General features: G+C 42.6%; 1 protein-coding gene across 1 annotated transcript in view; it reads left to right on the forward strand.

The window, feature by feature from the left end:
- The window catches only part of CA5B (carbonic anhydrase VB, mitochondrial), a 41,521-nt gene that overhangs the window by 13,974 nt on the left and 11,422 nt on the right, over nt 1-16,125 (forward strand). Inside the window, exon 2 of the mRNA XM_006892422.1 lies at nt 8,520-8,717. Within this exon, the coding sequence (XP_006892484.1) occupies nt 8,520-8,717 (198 nt within the window). The remainder of the gene's footprint in view (nt 1-8,519; nt 8,718-16,125) is intronic.

A 16,125-nucleotide genomic window follows, 5' to 3' on the forward strand; every position in this document is an offset into this window, starting at 1 on the left:
AGAGGTCCCTGCCAGTGGATTTACCTCATGCAATTTGCCTTTTGATTTCCTGACTGCTGGTGCCAAGAGTGTTGCTTGTGGAGCCAAGCCAGCTGTAATTGTTAATAACTTCGATCTCTTCTCCAGCTATTATGGTACAAATGATCTATTACTGTAGATTTTGTGTTAGGCCTTGGAAGTCCAATAACCCACTGCCATCAAGTTGATTCCAAGTCATGACGACCCTCCAGGACAAGGCAGAACTTCTCATAGAGTTCCCAAGGCTGTAAATCTTTATAGACACAGACGGCCAGATCTTTCTCCTGTTGGCGGTATGGTGGGTACAAACAGTTGACTGCTCAGTTCACAGCAGTATGCAGGGGCTTGGCCTGGCTTTGAGTGAATATAGGAATTTAAGAGCAAGAGAGGGTGGTAGGTAGTCATGTGACCACACAGACACACACACACACACACACACACACACACACACTCTAGTATTCCAGGATGAGCCCGCTTGACTGGGCGGAGGGGCAGCCAGTGTGAGGTGAGGTCGGAGAGCCTTGGTGTGCTGTGTTTGGTTTTCTCTATCAGTAAAGTAAGCATTTAGTGCCTCCTCCATGACTGGTACCAGTTCAGTCCAAGGGGCCGTAGAACAAGTTCATGATTAGACCGAGGACTTGGCCTTGACAGGGGCCCACTGAGCAGATGGAGAAAATGCTGGCTGGCTGGAGCATGGCTGGGTGCTGAGTGGTGTGTTGTGGAGTGCTGCATGAGGTCAGAAAAAGGAAAGATCAGAGCTATTGGAGAGAAAGTCATCGCAGAGCTGCTGCTTGAGCTGTAAAAGACCTCTGTAAGTGGGGGTGGGAGTGAAGGGCATTGAAACACAGCAGAAGGCAGGACTGCTGTTAGATACCATTGAGTCACGTGCCATTCATAGTGACCCTGTGAACAGCCGATCTGAACCCTGCCCTATCCTGTGCCATCCTCATCAGTCCCAGCACACTTGAGCCCATTGCTGCAGTCAGTCCATCTTGTGAAGGTCTGTCTTTCTCTTCTTCCCTGACCCTCCACCTTTCCAAGCATGATATTCCTTTCCAAGAAATAACCTCTCCTAGCAGCATGCAACATGCCAAAAGTATGAGACAAAGCTTTATCATCTTTGCCTCCAAGAAGCACTCTGGTTCCATATCTGTTTGTTCTCTTGGCCATCCATGGGATATTCAGCACTCTTCTCCAGCACTGCAACTCAAAGGCATTGATTCTTCTTCTATCAGACTTATTCATTGCCCAGCTTTCAGATGCACAGCAAGTGAATCCGGCGCACCTTCATCTTTAAACTGATGTTCTTGCTCTTCAGGACTTTGGAGAGGTCCCTGACAGCAGACTTTTCTAAATGTGATTGTGTTCCCTAATCTCATACCAAAGGTGTTGACTGATTGTGGATCTAAGGAAGATGCAATCTTTTCACCACCTGTCTATTGCCTGTTGGTCTAGTAGTAAGGAATTCAGGGTTTTTTTGAAAAAAAGTATTAAAAGAAGAGCTGAGCCATGCCAGAATTTGGAGAGAATGCAGAGAAATGAGATAGGTGATGCGTTAACATAGATTCTTTCTCCTTTTGTTTGCTGTATTTTTTTTTTAAGTTGTGTTTTTGGTGAAAGTTCACAGACCAAATTAGTCTTCCATTCAACAAAGTATACAGTTTGCTTTGTAACTTTAGTTACCTTTCCCTCAGTGTAACAGCACCCTTCCTCCTTCCTCTTTGGGTTCCCCACTTCCATTTGTCCTTTGCTTCTCCCTTCCTGCCTTCTGAGCTTTATTTTGGGGCAAAGGCTGCCCCTTTGCCCTCACTTGGTTGATTATTCTGAGGACTGCATCCTTTACAAGGATTATTGTTCTTGTTGTAAGCCTCTCTGTTGTTTGACTGCAGGGTGATCAAAGTTTGGTTCTAGGCTTGAAAGACATCTTAGGGTCCACAATCTTGAGAGAGTTCCACAAGTGTCTACGTATTAGACCATTAAGTCTGGCCTTTTTAATAGTTTTTAATTTTGTTCTGTCCTCCCCCCACCCTAATTCTGTGCAGGATTTTCTATGTAATCCTGCTCCAAGTGGTCAGTAGTGGTAGCTGGGCACCATCTAGGTCTTCTGGTATCTGGGTAGTGAACCCTGAGGTTCACATGGGCCCGTAGTCCTTGGACTGATTATTTCTTTAAGTATTTTCTTTTCTTTCTTCTTCTTTACTCTGGACATGAAGAGACCAGTAGTTGGCATTTGAACTTGACACAGTCTTTATGGCACAGGAGCAATGTGACAGAGGTGATAGTTTAGGGAAACTGGTAAGTGACAGGACAGTGGAACAGAGGCCAACAAGAGGCAACTAGAAGTGACTGACAGGCACTATTGGAATTCTGGAGTCCCCAAGCTAGGCAAACCATTAACAGGGCTGACAATTAAAATGTTGGAGGTTCATCAGATGTACTTAGAAAGAAAAATCTAGCCATTTCCTTCACAAAAAACAGCCATGGAAAATCCTGTGGAACACAGTTCTACCCGGATACACTTTGGTTCATGTTGTATAGACATAAACTCAGTGGTAAGGAGTTTTGGGGAGACCTGAACAAGTTTGATGGTTAAGGGCAAGGTGAGGAAGAGATCAGGCTAAAAGATGCTTAAAGAAGCAGTCATGTGGGCATCAGTGGAGTAATAAAGACCGAGGGAGCAGACTGGTGAGGGCCAAGGAGGAGCAGGAAGGAAGGGGCTCGGGCCAGAAGGTGCCCTCTCAGAGCGGCACACCCCAAGGCTGGAGGAATAGAGCACAAATTCGGAGTAATCTAAGCTCTGGTTAGTTACACAAACACATCTTTGAAGAGAAGCGTAACAGGATGTTCACTGCTAATTGATTAGGATTAATTGAAAGGATTAACAGTGCCTTCCTGGCGGCAGTGTGATTCGCTCACCGACATCATCACCACGACTGGTGACTCCTGCCCATGGTGCATCGCTGTGCTCCAGAGTGGAACTGAGTGCCATGCGGGTTCTCAGTGGCTGATTTTTCGGAAGTAGATTTGTCAGGGTACCTCTGGGTAGGCTTGACCTTTTAGGCAGCAGCTGAGTTAACTGGTGGCCATGCAGGGACTCCCACTAAAACAATGTAGTTGCTATTCAGTAACACTGAGTCAGCGTCAAATCAGGAAGCCTATGCCTACAGTTTCCACTGCATTCAGGTCCGTTGTTGTGATCACCCTGCCATTCCATCTCATTGAGGGTCTTCTTGTCATTCACTTGATGTCCTCTCCCAAGGACTAGCCTCTCCTGACAATTTGCGTCAAGTCTCACCATCTTTGCTCCCAAGGGTCACTCTGACTATTCTTCCAAGATAGATTTCTTTGTTCTTCTGGCAGCCCATGGTATATTATGTACTCTCTACCATCACCACGATTCAAATGCATCAATTCTCCTTCAGTCTTCCATATTCATTGCCCAACTCTCGCATGCATATGAAGTAGTTGCCCATCATTCTTTGACAGAGCTGCTGGTGGACTTGAACCACCAGAGAGGCGCTGCCTTTGGGTTAACAGTGCAGCTCCCTGTGGTCTCTGCCAGTTGTTGTTATATGCCATCGAGTCGCCTGTGACTCATAGCAGCCCTATGTACAACAGCCCTAAACCCTATTCTATCCTATGGCCGCCTAATTATCTTTCACACACCATTACCCTAGTCAGTGAATCTATCCACCTCATAGAGGGTCTTCCTCTCCAAGGACTAATCCCACCTTGCAACATGTCCTAAGTATGTCAGATGAAGCCTCAGAATCTTTGCCTCCAAGGGGCAGCCCAGCTTTCACCCTCTCCAGGATGAACCTGTTTGTTCTCCTAGCAGTCCATGGTATATTCAATACTCTTCTCCAGCACCACAGCTCAAAGGCATCAATTCTCCTTCTGTCCTCCCTAGTCATTGTCCAGCTCTCTATGGGGGGGGGGGGAATCCTTTTTAATTCCCCCTCCCAAATGCCACAAGAAAATAAAATTTTATAAAAAAAATTTTAAAAAACAAAACAAAAAACACACCCCAAACTGACATGGTTGCTCTTCCGCCCTCTAAAGAGGTCCTTGGCAGCAGATTTTTGCAGAACACTGTGCCTTTTCACTTATTTTTTTAAAATAATTTTTAAAATTTTATTTTCTTATTTTTTTGTGTGTATATCATCATATCATCAGATCTGACTGGTACAGGAGGAAATTGTCCCTGCTTCTCCAGCAGAGAATCTGGTGGATTCGAACCATGTACCTCTGGGATTACAGTGCAGCTTCTTGCCACTAGGCCACCAGAGCTCCCACCTTTTCATTTTTTGACTGCTACTATCATAGGTGTTGATTGTGGATCTGAGCAAGGTGAAATCATTGACCATCACTCTTTTCTTCATCTGTGACGTGTGGCAGTCCCGTGTGCCCAAGGAGAACTACTCGGCTTTTTAGGCCACGACCTTTGTGAAGCCAATTGCCAGGCGCTGCTCCCAAGGGTTCTCTGAATAGGTTTAAACCGTCAACCTTTTTGGCTAGTAATCAAGTGCTTAACCATTTGCACCTCCCAGGGACACACAAAGAAATCATTTCCGTGTGTATTTTGTTAAAGTGAAGGAGGAGGAGAGGAGTGGAGAACAAATGTCAAAGTTTATCAAAAGTAAAACAAGGCCTCATTGGACAGCTGGCCTCACTAAAGGGATGGGGCCAGGGTCCTCAATGGGGCGGTCTGCGTCTCAAAAAAGGAGGTGGGTGAGGGGACAGACAACCCTCTGGAAGGTGAACTTGTGAACTTGAAGACATAGAGTGATGATAACATTATGGTCCCTGAAGGAACAGATGAAAGAAAAGCTGCTCCCCCCGGCTCCCACCTGACCCTCCCAGCTTAGCTGTGTTTGCTTGGGAGGAGAGGGGCGTTGATCCATTTCTGGTTCAGTTCTTCCCTGATGTTCACCCAGCATCCATCCTCAGGAACTGAGGTCTGAAGGGTATGAATTTTCAAATTCTCTGGGAAGTCCTGAGCAAGCAGATGGACAGGTCCCTGGAGGCCCCTCCGATTACTTTTAGAGCTGAGCATAGGCCTTCTTAGAAGTTTAAAAATAGAACACAATTTGAGACAAACAGAGCGTTTTCCCTAGCAATAGCAATCAGATAAGCAAGAATCAAATGAAGGAAGGAGCCTATTGAAAAAGGCACTGCAGGGTGGCAAAAGAGAAGGACCTTACAGGCCAGGCCTCAGGGAATCTGCATTCTAATCAGGCTGTAATATGAGCCAGAATTATTGGACTGAATGCATTTTTTTTTACTTTGGACTCTAAAGCAAGAAGTTGTTCTTTTCCAAAGAAAACTTTTTAAAAAAATGTGAAAAGAAAGAAAGGAAAACATTGGGTTCAGGACCCTCCAGAGCTAGGAGTGTACTATGCTCTGTGAAGAAATAGCAAAACCGGAATGCTGGGTTTGCCTGTTCCTTTTATTTGCTTAACCTTGGCTCTGTTGGCATTCTGGGCCAGAGAGTCCTGTGTGTGCACTTTCCTGCATATTGTAGGGTGCTTAGCAGTATGACCAGAAAAAGGACACTATTTTTTAGGGAGCTTAGCAGGACAGCGTTCAGCCTGTCACTATGAGTCAATTGAATAGCGACCAAGATTGAATCTTTTAAATGCACTTCCTTTAATCTAGTGCTGATGATCTGAGAGACACCAGCAGCATGGATGCTCTAAAGACATCCCAGGATTAAGCCAGGCTTGGTAAGGGGGTGGTCAGAGGGAGTAGGTAGGAATATGGAAAGCTTCCAGGAGAGACGTGTCCGGGGGTCTGAGGAGGTTGTGTCCCTTCCCATGATGGTTTTCAGCTTGTGTTTGATATTCTAGGTAGATAGGTGGCAAACTTCCTCAGTGATGGCACATTCTTCAAGTCATTCCTCTGTTTCTTTATGTCGGGGTGACTTGATCGCAAATCCTGGCATAAAGTCTCACAGACAGTTAATGAATCAGGTTAATGGATCTTACACAGGTAAATGTTATCATCCTAAACTTTGGCTTCAGGACTGGAGGACTCACTTACAACCTTCGTTATACAGATGTCACAGCCTTGCTTGCTGAAAGTGCAGAGGACTTGAAGCTCTTACCGTCGAAGATCAAAGACTGCAGCCTTCAATATGGATTGCATTTCAGCATCTAGAAAACAAAAAGTCTCACCACTGGGCTGATAAACAGCAATGTGATGGATGGAAAAAAGATTGAAACATTCAACGACTTCGTCTTACTCAGATCCACAGTCGATACCCTTGGTATCAGCAGTCAGGAGATCAGGAGACATAATGCACTGACAACGTCTGCAGGCAGGGTTCTTTCCAAATTATTGCAAAGCACTGATGTTAGTCTGAGGACAAAGATATGTCTAATTCAGGCCATGGTCTTTTCAGTCACTCCCTATGCCGCTGAGAGCTAGACAGTGACTAAGGATGATAGAAGAATCGATGCCTTTGAGCTGTGGTGCCGAAGAAGAGTACTGAGTATCCCGTGCACTGCCAAAAGAACAAACAGATAGGTCTGAGAGAAAGTATAACCAGAGTGTTGCTGGGAGGCAAGGATGATAAAGCTTTGTCTCACATATGGCACACAGGATAGGACAGGTTTAGTTCTGTTGTTCATAGGGTCACTACGAGTCATACTTGACTCGATGGCACCTCACAAAAACATATACTTTGAACATATTACTAGGAGAGGCTATTCATTGGAAAGGAGCATCAAACTTGAAAAGGTGGAAACACAGTAAAAGAGAGGAAGGCACTCAGTGAGGTGGATTGACCCAGTGGTACACTGCGGCAGTGGGCTCATGTGTGTCAGAGATGATGAGAATGGCACAGGATAGGACAGGGTTCAGATCTGTTGTTCACAGGGTCACTATGAGTTGTACTCAACTCAGTGGCGCCCAATAACAACAATAGCAACAAACTTTGGCAATTCTTTATTATCGTGCTCACTGTGGTCCATTGTGTCTGAGCTCCCACTGTCACCAGCAGCATCCCTGGCCTCTGTCCAGTGGTTAGTAGTAGCATCTTCCCTTGGTCTTCACTACCCAGACTCTCCCTAAAACAAAAGAAAACACTACCAACAAGTCCATTCCGACTCCTAGTGACCCTCCATCTGGTTTCCAAGATGGTACAGCTTGATGGACATTGCTCGTCTTTCTTCTCCAGTGCAGCAGGTTTGAACTGCGGTACAACCCAATACACTATCAGAGCTCCTTAAGCTATCTGCAGACATTGGCAGTGGTCTTCTGGGAAGCAGAAGCACCTTTGATTGCTTAAAACCAGCCTAGACACTGTGGGACCTCTTTTCCAGAAGATAGAAGAACAAGATTTCAAACTCCACCTTTGAGCAGCTCCGGAAGGAAGAGGAAGGTCTCCGTGTAAGAGGTAAACCTGAGACAGGTGTGTGCTCTCTGTGCAAATAGCCAGGAGGCCCTGACACGCAGGGGGTGTTGACTGGGCAGCCTTCCCCTGTCACTTTCTCAAATCCTTTGACTCATTCTTAGAGGTGGGGCATGAGGCGAGGGCCGTTGGTCCTGTTCTGTTCGTCCAGGTGCTTCTACAGGACAGAGAACTGGGCAGCTCAAAATTGGCTTTGTTGATTCTAGTCATTATGTACAAATATGTCAACTGATTCACGTCTGTCATCAGAAAATGCAATTCATGGCAAACCATGTAGGGCAGAGTAGAACCTGCCCCCGTAGGACTTCTGAGGATTTAATCTTTATGGAAGCTGTCAGCCTCTTTTTTTCCTCCTGAGGAGGAACATCTCACCCTTTAGATTCGAACCTTGCATCTTGCAGTTAGCAGTCCGACGCTTACCTGTTGAGCCACCAAGCACCTTCTGTGCGTGCCAGTGGAGAAAATGGAAGTCATTTGTGTGAGCAGTGTGTGTGGGGACAGATTATATTTGCATGCACACTCCTCCTGTGCAGGGACACAGTGACTGAAACAGTGGGCTCAGTTGTAGCGAGAGTTGTGGGGGTGGCATCCCTTCTGTTGTCCGTAAGGCCTCCGTCAGGCGGCACTGACCTGAGAACATCAGCAAGTACCTATTCATGTGGCAGACAGAAATTTGAGAGACTTCAGCCATGCTTCTGTTCTACCCCGATTTTCAGGATAGACGCCTCACATTTGCTGACGTAAGAGGGTAGCTCGGAATCACACTTCTATGGGATAAGCCTTTTACAGGATTAGGAGACACGGCCTTTGTTTTTACTGTGTCCTGCCAACAAGGCACAAATGACCCCTCACTGAATAGAACTTTCCAGAACTTCTCCCCCCCTTCCCTCATTCCCTTTGTTGAATGCAAGCCTTTTCTCGAATCTCAATTTGTATTCCGTATAGCACTAATCATACATTTTTACTGGTGTCCTGGGTCTAGATGGGACTTGGTGGAATGACATCCACATGGTGAATGGAGACATTTGGCTTTGATGCCCCTCTGTCATTTTGGGGGTTCTTTACCCTCTTTCTACTTTTCTCCTAGTGCATCCACTCTGGGAGAGTGTGGACCTGGTCCCTGCGGGCGACCGACAGTCACCCATCAATATCCGCTGGAGGGACAGTGTTTACGACCCTTGCCTAAAACCCCTCACCATCTCCTATGATCCAACCACCTGCCTCCATGTCTGGAATAATGGATACTCTTTCCTGGTGGAATTTGAAGATTCTACAGACAAATCAGGTGAGAAAAAGATCTGCGGGGCCAGCCTGGAGATTCAGGCCACCTCTGGGCTGGTGACCTGGGTAGTTAGGACATATGCCCATTGGACTTCCCTTTTGATTGTTTTTTTTTTTAAAAAAATAAAGTCCCTTCTGCTCCTTATGCATGTGCCGTTCTACTGGTACAATACTTAGTTAATGAAAAGAATCAACTCATATTATTTGTTATTAATATGTCTATTTCATGGCTACAATTAAATTAATTAAGACATGCATTTCTATACAGATAAGCTATCAATGGCTGGTAAATACGATGTGAAATTCCAGCATTGCCAGAAATTGTGCGTGTGTGTGTTGAACATGTGCTAGTTTTCTCCTGCTTGCTGACTTTACAAGTATCCCTGGTATCCCTGGTACTGAATAGTAACACCATTCAGTCAGGCTTAACTGATAAGATTGCAGTGTATTTGTTAAATGATAAGATTGCAGTGCATTTTAAATGGAGCAAAAAGTATGTTCACATGTACGCAGGGTTATGGGCTCTACCAAGGTGTCCAGATTAGTCACAGAGTCAAACCTGCAAAAGCAGAACCCAAGTAAAGTAGAAGCCTGTCCGAGAAGGAGCACGCAAATGCAAAATGTGGCAGTCCCTTTGGGTTCCAGTTCTTACAGTTTTGTTTCTTGAGGTTTTTGGGTTTTTGTGGTGTTTTTCTTTTTCTTTTTTTTCCATTTTATGTAAAAAAAAAAATTGAATCTCCTGATCTCTTTATTTTGTTAAATACATGATGTTAGTGAACACAAGTGCTTCTTTCCAAAGCTGGTTGCCAATAAGACAGATGGATTGCAGTATCCAAAACACTTTATTGCAGGTCTGGGAGAGCAGAAAACATCCTCAAACACTGCCTCCCCTTCTAAGAATAGTTGTTGGGTTTTATACTTGGATTAGGTGGTATTTTTTGTAACATATTACTATCACAGATTCACAGCTACAGGTTTTTTACATTCAAAAGAACAGTCTTTATACAGTAATTAGTAAACAGACAATTTGTGATAATGATCTACATGTGACTGAAAAAAAGAGTTTCAAAAAAGAAATGATAATTTAGGAAAGATGCATTTCCGCTCCTAGTAAACAGACAGCTTAAGGAACAGTTCACATCTGACTGAGAAAAATAGAACTTTATAGATAACAGTTTATATGTGATTGAGAAAAGATAAATGCTAATTCAATGAAAGATGCATTTCCCCTCCTGGCAAACAGCTTAAGATACTCTGCTTGAAGTTACAACGGGTCTGAGAGCCAAACAAGTGTTAATTAGCCGGTTCACCAGTTCTGCAGGCTCGAGGCACATGATGGCAGTTTTATAACTATACCATATGTTTGAATAATTCTGAACCTTTTAATACCACCCTATCATTATCTGTCGCAATGGTCAAAAAGGCATTTTCAAATTCATGGACTACATTTCTTTTGAATCCTCTTTTTCTTTCCACCTACTTTTACTTTTGAAAGAGAGGAGCGAACTGTGGGGCGGGGGGAGAGGGCTGGGCGGGGAGAGAAGTGCAGCAATGAATGAATGGAAATCCAAATTCTCTGTAAATGTTCATTAAAATTATTTAAAAAAAGGATAAAAATGAATCTGAATAATTTCCAAATTTAACAGAAATCCTCGGACTCTACTGAAGGCAGAACATGATTCATTGTTTGCAGATTCCTTCTTGATGTTTCTTTACTGAATTTGATGGTATCAAGTGGTCCAAATAAGCCTGAACTAATTTTTTGAAGTTGTGTGTCTGAAGTAATTGTATTCATACTGCCAATCTCCCTCCCTGCCTTCCCTCTCCCCTGAACACTGGGTAACACCTGGAGTTGGTTTTGGCTGACATAAATGGGCATAGAGGCAGAGAGGGCAAGGTTACTCCTTGGCATCTCGTAGATCAGGCCAGGTATGCTGCACTGAAAGGCCTTATGTAAAATTTCACCCCCCTCAAATGTCAATAGAACTGAAGATGAGAAGAAATCTTGATCTGAAGAAAATCTGTTTTCTTCCTGTGATGTGAGAAGATGAGTCCTTGGAAGTGATCATGACTGAAGTGATAATGTAACTGAAAAGAATGAAATAGGAGTGTTCACTCCAGTGTTTATCCTAGCTCTGGAATTCCCTCCTGTATCTTCCCTTTCTTTGCTTTTTGAAATGATGCTCAGATATTAAGAACCTGGCCGTCTGGCCCAACTGCAAAAAGGCTGCTCCTCTAATAGAAGCCATTCACTTCAAATCACATACATAACAACATATTGTTTTGCAAATAATGTAAATGTAGTACACAGAGAGCTTTAGAAACTGAGACGGGGCTGCCTATTTGCGAAAAATTTATATAATACCCACATTTTTTTTGCATATAAATAGGGCTTTTTTTCTTGGTTCTGGATGTTTCCTAACTGCTCTTCTGGTTAAGTTTCCACCTGTACCATTTCCCCTTTGCTTCTCCAAAGCAAAACATGACCCCTAAACCCTTTTTTCCCCTCCAAAGAAGAAGGAATGGCTCCTTTTCCTCCAAGATCCATGGGCCTCTTTCCGAACTTCTGCAAAACCACAGATTATGCCTTTCTTCGTTGGAGCCCATAGTTACATTATCTGTATAAAGACAAACAGCTCATTGCCTTGGAACCAACCCAGCTGGAGATATCTATATATTTGACTCTCCAATGTTTCCAAGGCTGTAAATCACTTGAGAAGAGATTGCCCATCTTTATCCCTCAGATCCCCTGTGGATTCCAGCTGCCAGAGAGGCATGGACTTTGGGTTAACACAGTTACTTCCTATGGACCAGGTCATCCACCAGAACCCCCTTCCAGAATGATTGCAAGCAGCAGAGACTATTCCTGTGCCCAGTCAGCCATCTTACACTAGGAGGCGCTCTACCTGTGGTATATAGCTGACCCTCTAGAGGGCTTTCAGAGTTAGTAAATTGCTCAAGAGATTGCTCACCTTTCTCCTGCAGAGCACCTGGTGGATTTGAACCTTGTGCCTTTAGATTGGCAGTGCAGCTGCCTACCACTAAGCCATCAGCGTCCAATCTGAGTTAATGGGCTGATTTGGTCTATATTCTCATTCTAAATGCATAACACTGTTTGATCCTCAACCCCAGCTTGGTCCCTCGACCCCTTCTTCTCTTTTTCCTAAGGATCCTAACTGTTGGTCAGCTTTTTGATGCATGCCCTTGACAAACCAGGGACAATCAGGAGTTCATGGCCAGTCATTGTCTATTGCCAACATGCTGTTACTGAACACAGGGGTTCTTTCCATAGTCAAGTGTCCATAAGGCAGACAGATTGCAATATTCATGAGCACTTAATTACAGAACTGGAAGGACAGTCAGATTCTCCTCAAAAACTGCTTTTCCATCTGGGAATGGTCATTGGGTTTTTATAGTAGGGTTGATACTAAACTAACTTACTTAATAATATTTACTAACTTAATCAGTACATAAAGATACAGAATTTCTACATTTAAAATAGAAATAAAAAGCCCCACAGTTCAACAAGACAGCACCCCACACAGGAACAGCATGGCAGGAAGCGCAGGACAGCACAACAGGAAGTGTGGGTGCTACCTGCGCTGCTCCCACAGTTTTTTTGGGGGAAAAACCACTGTCTAGCTTAACCATGTGGGATCCCTTAACTCAGACAACAGGGAGGTCCTGGGCACCTTGACAGAGGGGAGAAGCCACTTCCAGAAGGGAACAACAGGCTTCCTCCTTGCTCATTCAGGTACTTTGGGGGGGAAACTGCTGTCAGGCCTGAGACCTGGAGCACAAATATATAGGTGCTTCACAAAACATTGCTGTACCCTGGGGGATTTTATAGTTATAACAGCCTAATATCTACTAAGAAAAGGCTCCCATAATGTCAAGAAAGCAGCAATCCTCATCAGCCATTATGAAAAAACAAAATAACCCTTCTTCTAAAAAAGCAGACCCAATGAATACCCCAGATAGAACCAGAAGAAATATGTTGATGTAGAATTATTTGATCAGCTACAGGAAAAGGTGCAAATGTGGGAAGAAACAACGGAAGTCAATAAGAGAGCAAATACTTCAGCGACTGCAGTCTAGAAGAAATACATAAATGAGGAGAAACTTGAACAGATATGGATGAAAATACAAAAGATGGAAGAAAAAAACAGAATAGACAAAGAGGTACGAGAAATGAAAAAATCATCACAAGACAGAGAGGGTACAGCGAACACAGCACTGGAAATAACAGAAAAGCATGAAAATGCAATCCAGAATATTAAGACCGAAATGGCAGAAGTGTCCAACATGCTAGTAGGACAAAAAAAGTAGAACTGAAGAGATGGAACAGAGAGTCAGTGGAAGACAAAGGCCTTACTAGAAACCTGCTTGAAAAAAATCAGAGATGAGACATCAAGAAAATGAAGAAAACATTAAAATTATGTGGGATGATATAAAATGGAATAACATACATATGATTGAAATTCTGGAACATGGTAGGGACAGGGGAATCAGAAGATTTTGGAAGAAGTACTAGAAGAAAACTTCCCTGGTATTTTGAAGAATGGGGAAATGCACACCCAAGAAGCACAGAGAACACCAAATACACTAGACCCAAAAAAGAAAAACACCAAGACCTATCATAGTCAAAATATCCAAATTAAAAGATAAAGATAGAATTCTAAAAGCAACAGGGAGCTCTGGTGGCCTAGTGGCAAGAAGCTGCACTGCAATCCCAGAGGTGAGCAGTTTGAATCCACCAGATGCTCTGCTGGAGAAGGAGGGGCAATCTCCTCCAGTACCAGTCAGATCCAATTTGACAGTACACACACTAAAAATAAAAATAAATCAAACGAAGAATTATAAAAGCAGCATTAGAAAACAATGAGTTACCTACGAAGGGGAAACAATTAGATTAAGTTCTGATTTCTCAGCAGAAACCATGTGAGCTAGAAAGCAGTAGGAGCCTTATACAGAAAATTGAAAGAAAACAATTGCAGGCAAGGAACCTATACCAAGCAAAGCTCTATATCTCTCTCATGAATATAGATGCAAAAATCCTTAACAAAATCCTAGCCAATAGAATCCAAAAGCACATAAAAAAAATTCACCATGATCGAGTGGGATTCATAACAGATATGCAAGGATGGTTCAACATAAGAAAAACAATCAGCATAATTCACTATATTAACAAAGTAAATAGCAAGAACCATATGAACTTAACAACTGATGCAGAAAAGGCATTTGACAAAATCCGACACCCCCTTCCCAATAAAGACACTCAGCAAAATTGGAATAGAAGGGAATTTCCTCAACACAGTAAAAAGTATATATGCAAACCCAAAAGCCAACATCATTCTCAATGGAGAAAGACTAAAAACATTTTCCTTGTAAACAGGGACCAGAAAAGGATGCCCACGGTCACCACTTCTTTTCAATATTTGTATTGGAAGTGCTTGCTAGGGCAATACAAGAGAAGGAAATAAAAGGCATCCAGATTGGCAAAGAGATGATTAAACTGTTGCTATATGCAGATGATATGATAGTATACACAGAAAATCCCATAGACTCAACAAAAAACCCTGTTACAGTTAATAGGCCAATTTAGTAGTGTCAGGATATAAGATCAATATCCAAAAATCAATAGGATTCCTCTACAGTAATAAAGAGAACTCACAGAAAGAAGTCAAGACAGCAATACCATTTACAGTAGCCAACAACAAATTGAGATACTTGGGAGTGAACCTAACTAGAGATACAAAAGACCTATACCAAAGAAAAATACAGAGCATTTCTGCAAGACACAATAAAAGACCTAAAGAAATGGACTGTTCATGGATAGAAAGACTCAATGTTGTGAAAATGACAATCCTACCAGAAGCAATCTACATGTTCAGTGCAATCCTAATCCAGATACCAAATTCATTTTTCAAGGATATTGAAAGAGAAATTATCAGATTTATTTGGAGAGGCAAGAGACCCCAAATAAGCAAAACATTTCAGAGAGACAAAAATGAGATTGGAGGCATAGCACTCCCTGACCTCAAAATCTATTACACAGCAGTAGTAGCCAAAACAGCATGGTACTGGTACAATGACAGGCACATAGACCAATGGAACAGAATCAAGAACCCGGAAATAGACCCAGCTATCTATGGTCAACTTATATTCAACGAGGAAATCAAAGTTATCAGATGGGGAAATGACAACCTCTTCAACACATGTTGCTGAAAAAATTGTACTTCCACCTGCAGAAAGCTGAAACAGGAGCCACATCTCACAATCATACATACAAAATAAACTCAAGGTGGATCAGAGACCTGGGAGTAAAGCCCCAAACCATAACGTTTATAAGAGACAAACTGGGATCAAGCTTAGAAGCGTTAGACCAAGGTATAAAGAGACTGCCAAATACAACCACAAATGCACAGTCTAAAGAGGATAAAACTGATGCAGGGGACCTTCTAAAGATTAAATCCCTGTGCACATCAAAAACTTTTTCCAACAGGGTGAAAAGAAAACCTACCAGCTGGGAACAAACATTTGGTAATCTCAGACAAGAGTCTCATAACTTGAGTTTATTTTTTCCCCAGTTCGTGGCTTTTCTTCTTTTACCGTGTTGTAGAAGTTTTTGGATGTGCATAGGGATTTGATTCTTAGAAGGTTCCATTCAATGCTTTTATTCTCTCCTGGGTGTAGTGAGAAAAACAGTTTCAAAGAGGTAAATGCTAATGTAGGAAAGATGAATTTCCTGTCCTGGTAAACAGACAGCTTAAACTACTTTATGTGACTAAATAAAAAGAGGAGAAAAATAATTCTAAGGCCAAGTAACTAGTTTTGCAGGCTGGAGAAAAACTGATGTCAGTTTTATAACTATATAACTGTAGTTCTTTAACTGATACATATTTAGAGAATTCTGAATTTATTAATACCACTTCATCAATACCATGGCTTTGTTGACTGGAAATCTTAGAGTTGTTTGATGTGTTTCCTAACCAAATGAGTTAATCCTAAGATCATTTCAGGCAAATAGCTGTTTGTATTCTTTTACAGTTATCTTTCACTCTCCTGGACAGTAGATCCACAAATTCTTCACCCATATGCATTGTCAATATTCCACAGAAAGCACATGACATGTGCTTAGCCCACACTAGCTTTTTGGATACCTACAAAAGCAACTGACTAAATAATATCTTTATCTTCCTTCTTTAGGTAAATCTTTCTCATACTGTATCTCTTACACTACTATGTTTCTTGGGGTGTTTTTCTTTTGTTTACAAAATAAGAATTGTGGGGAAGTATATTAATTTTCTGGGGTTTTTTTAAAAAAACCAAAGCTAATAACCCCTTTTTATTGTGCTTTACTACTCATTTCCTGTAAAATAACTTTATTCTCTGACAGTAACCTAATTTTC

The sequence above is a fragment of the Elephantulus edwardii genome, unplaced genomic scaffold (genome assembly GCF_000299155.1).
Source record: "Elephantulus edwardii isolate Elephantulus edwardi_28Jun2011 unplaced genomic scaffold, EleEdw1.0 scaffold00115, whole genome shotgun sequence".
NCBI classification, from domain to species: Eukaryota; Metazoa; Chordata; class Mammalia; order Macroscelidea; family Macroscelididae; genus Elephantulus; species Elephantulus edwardii.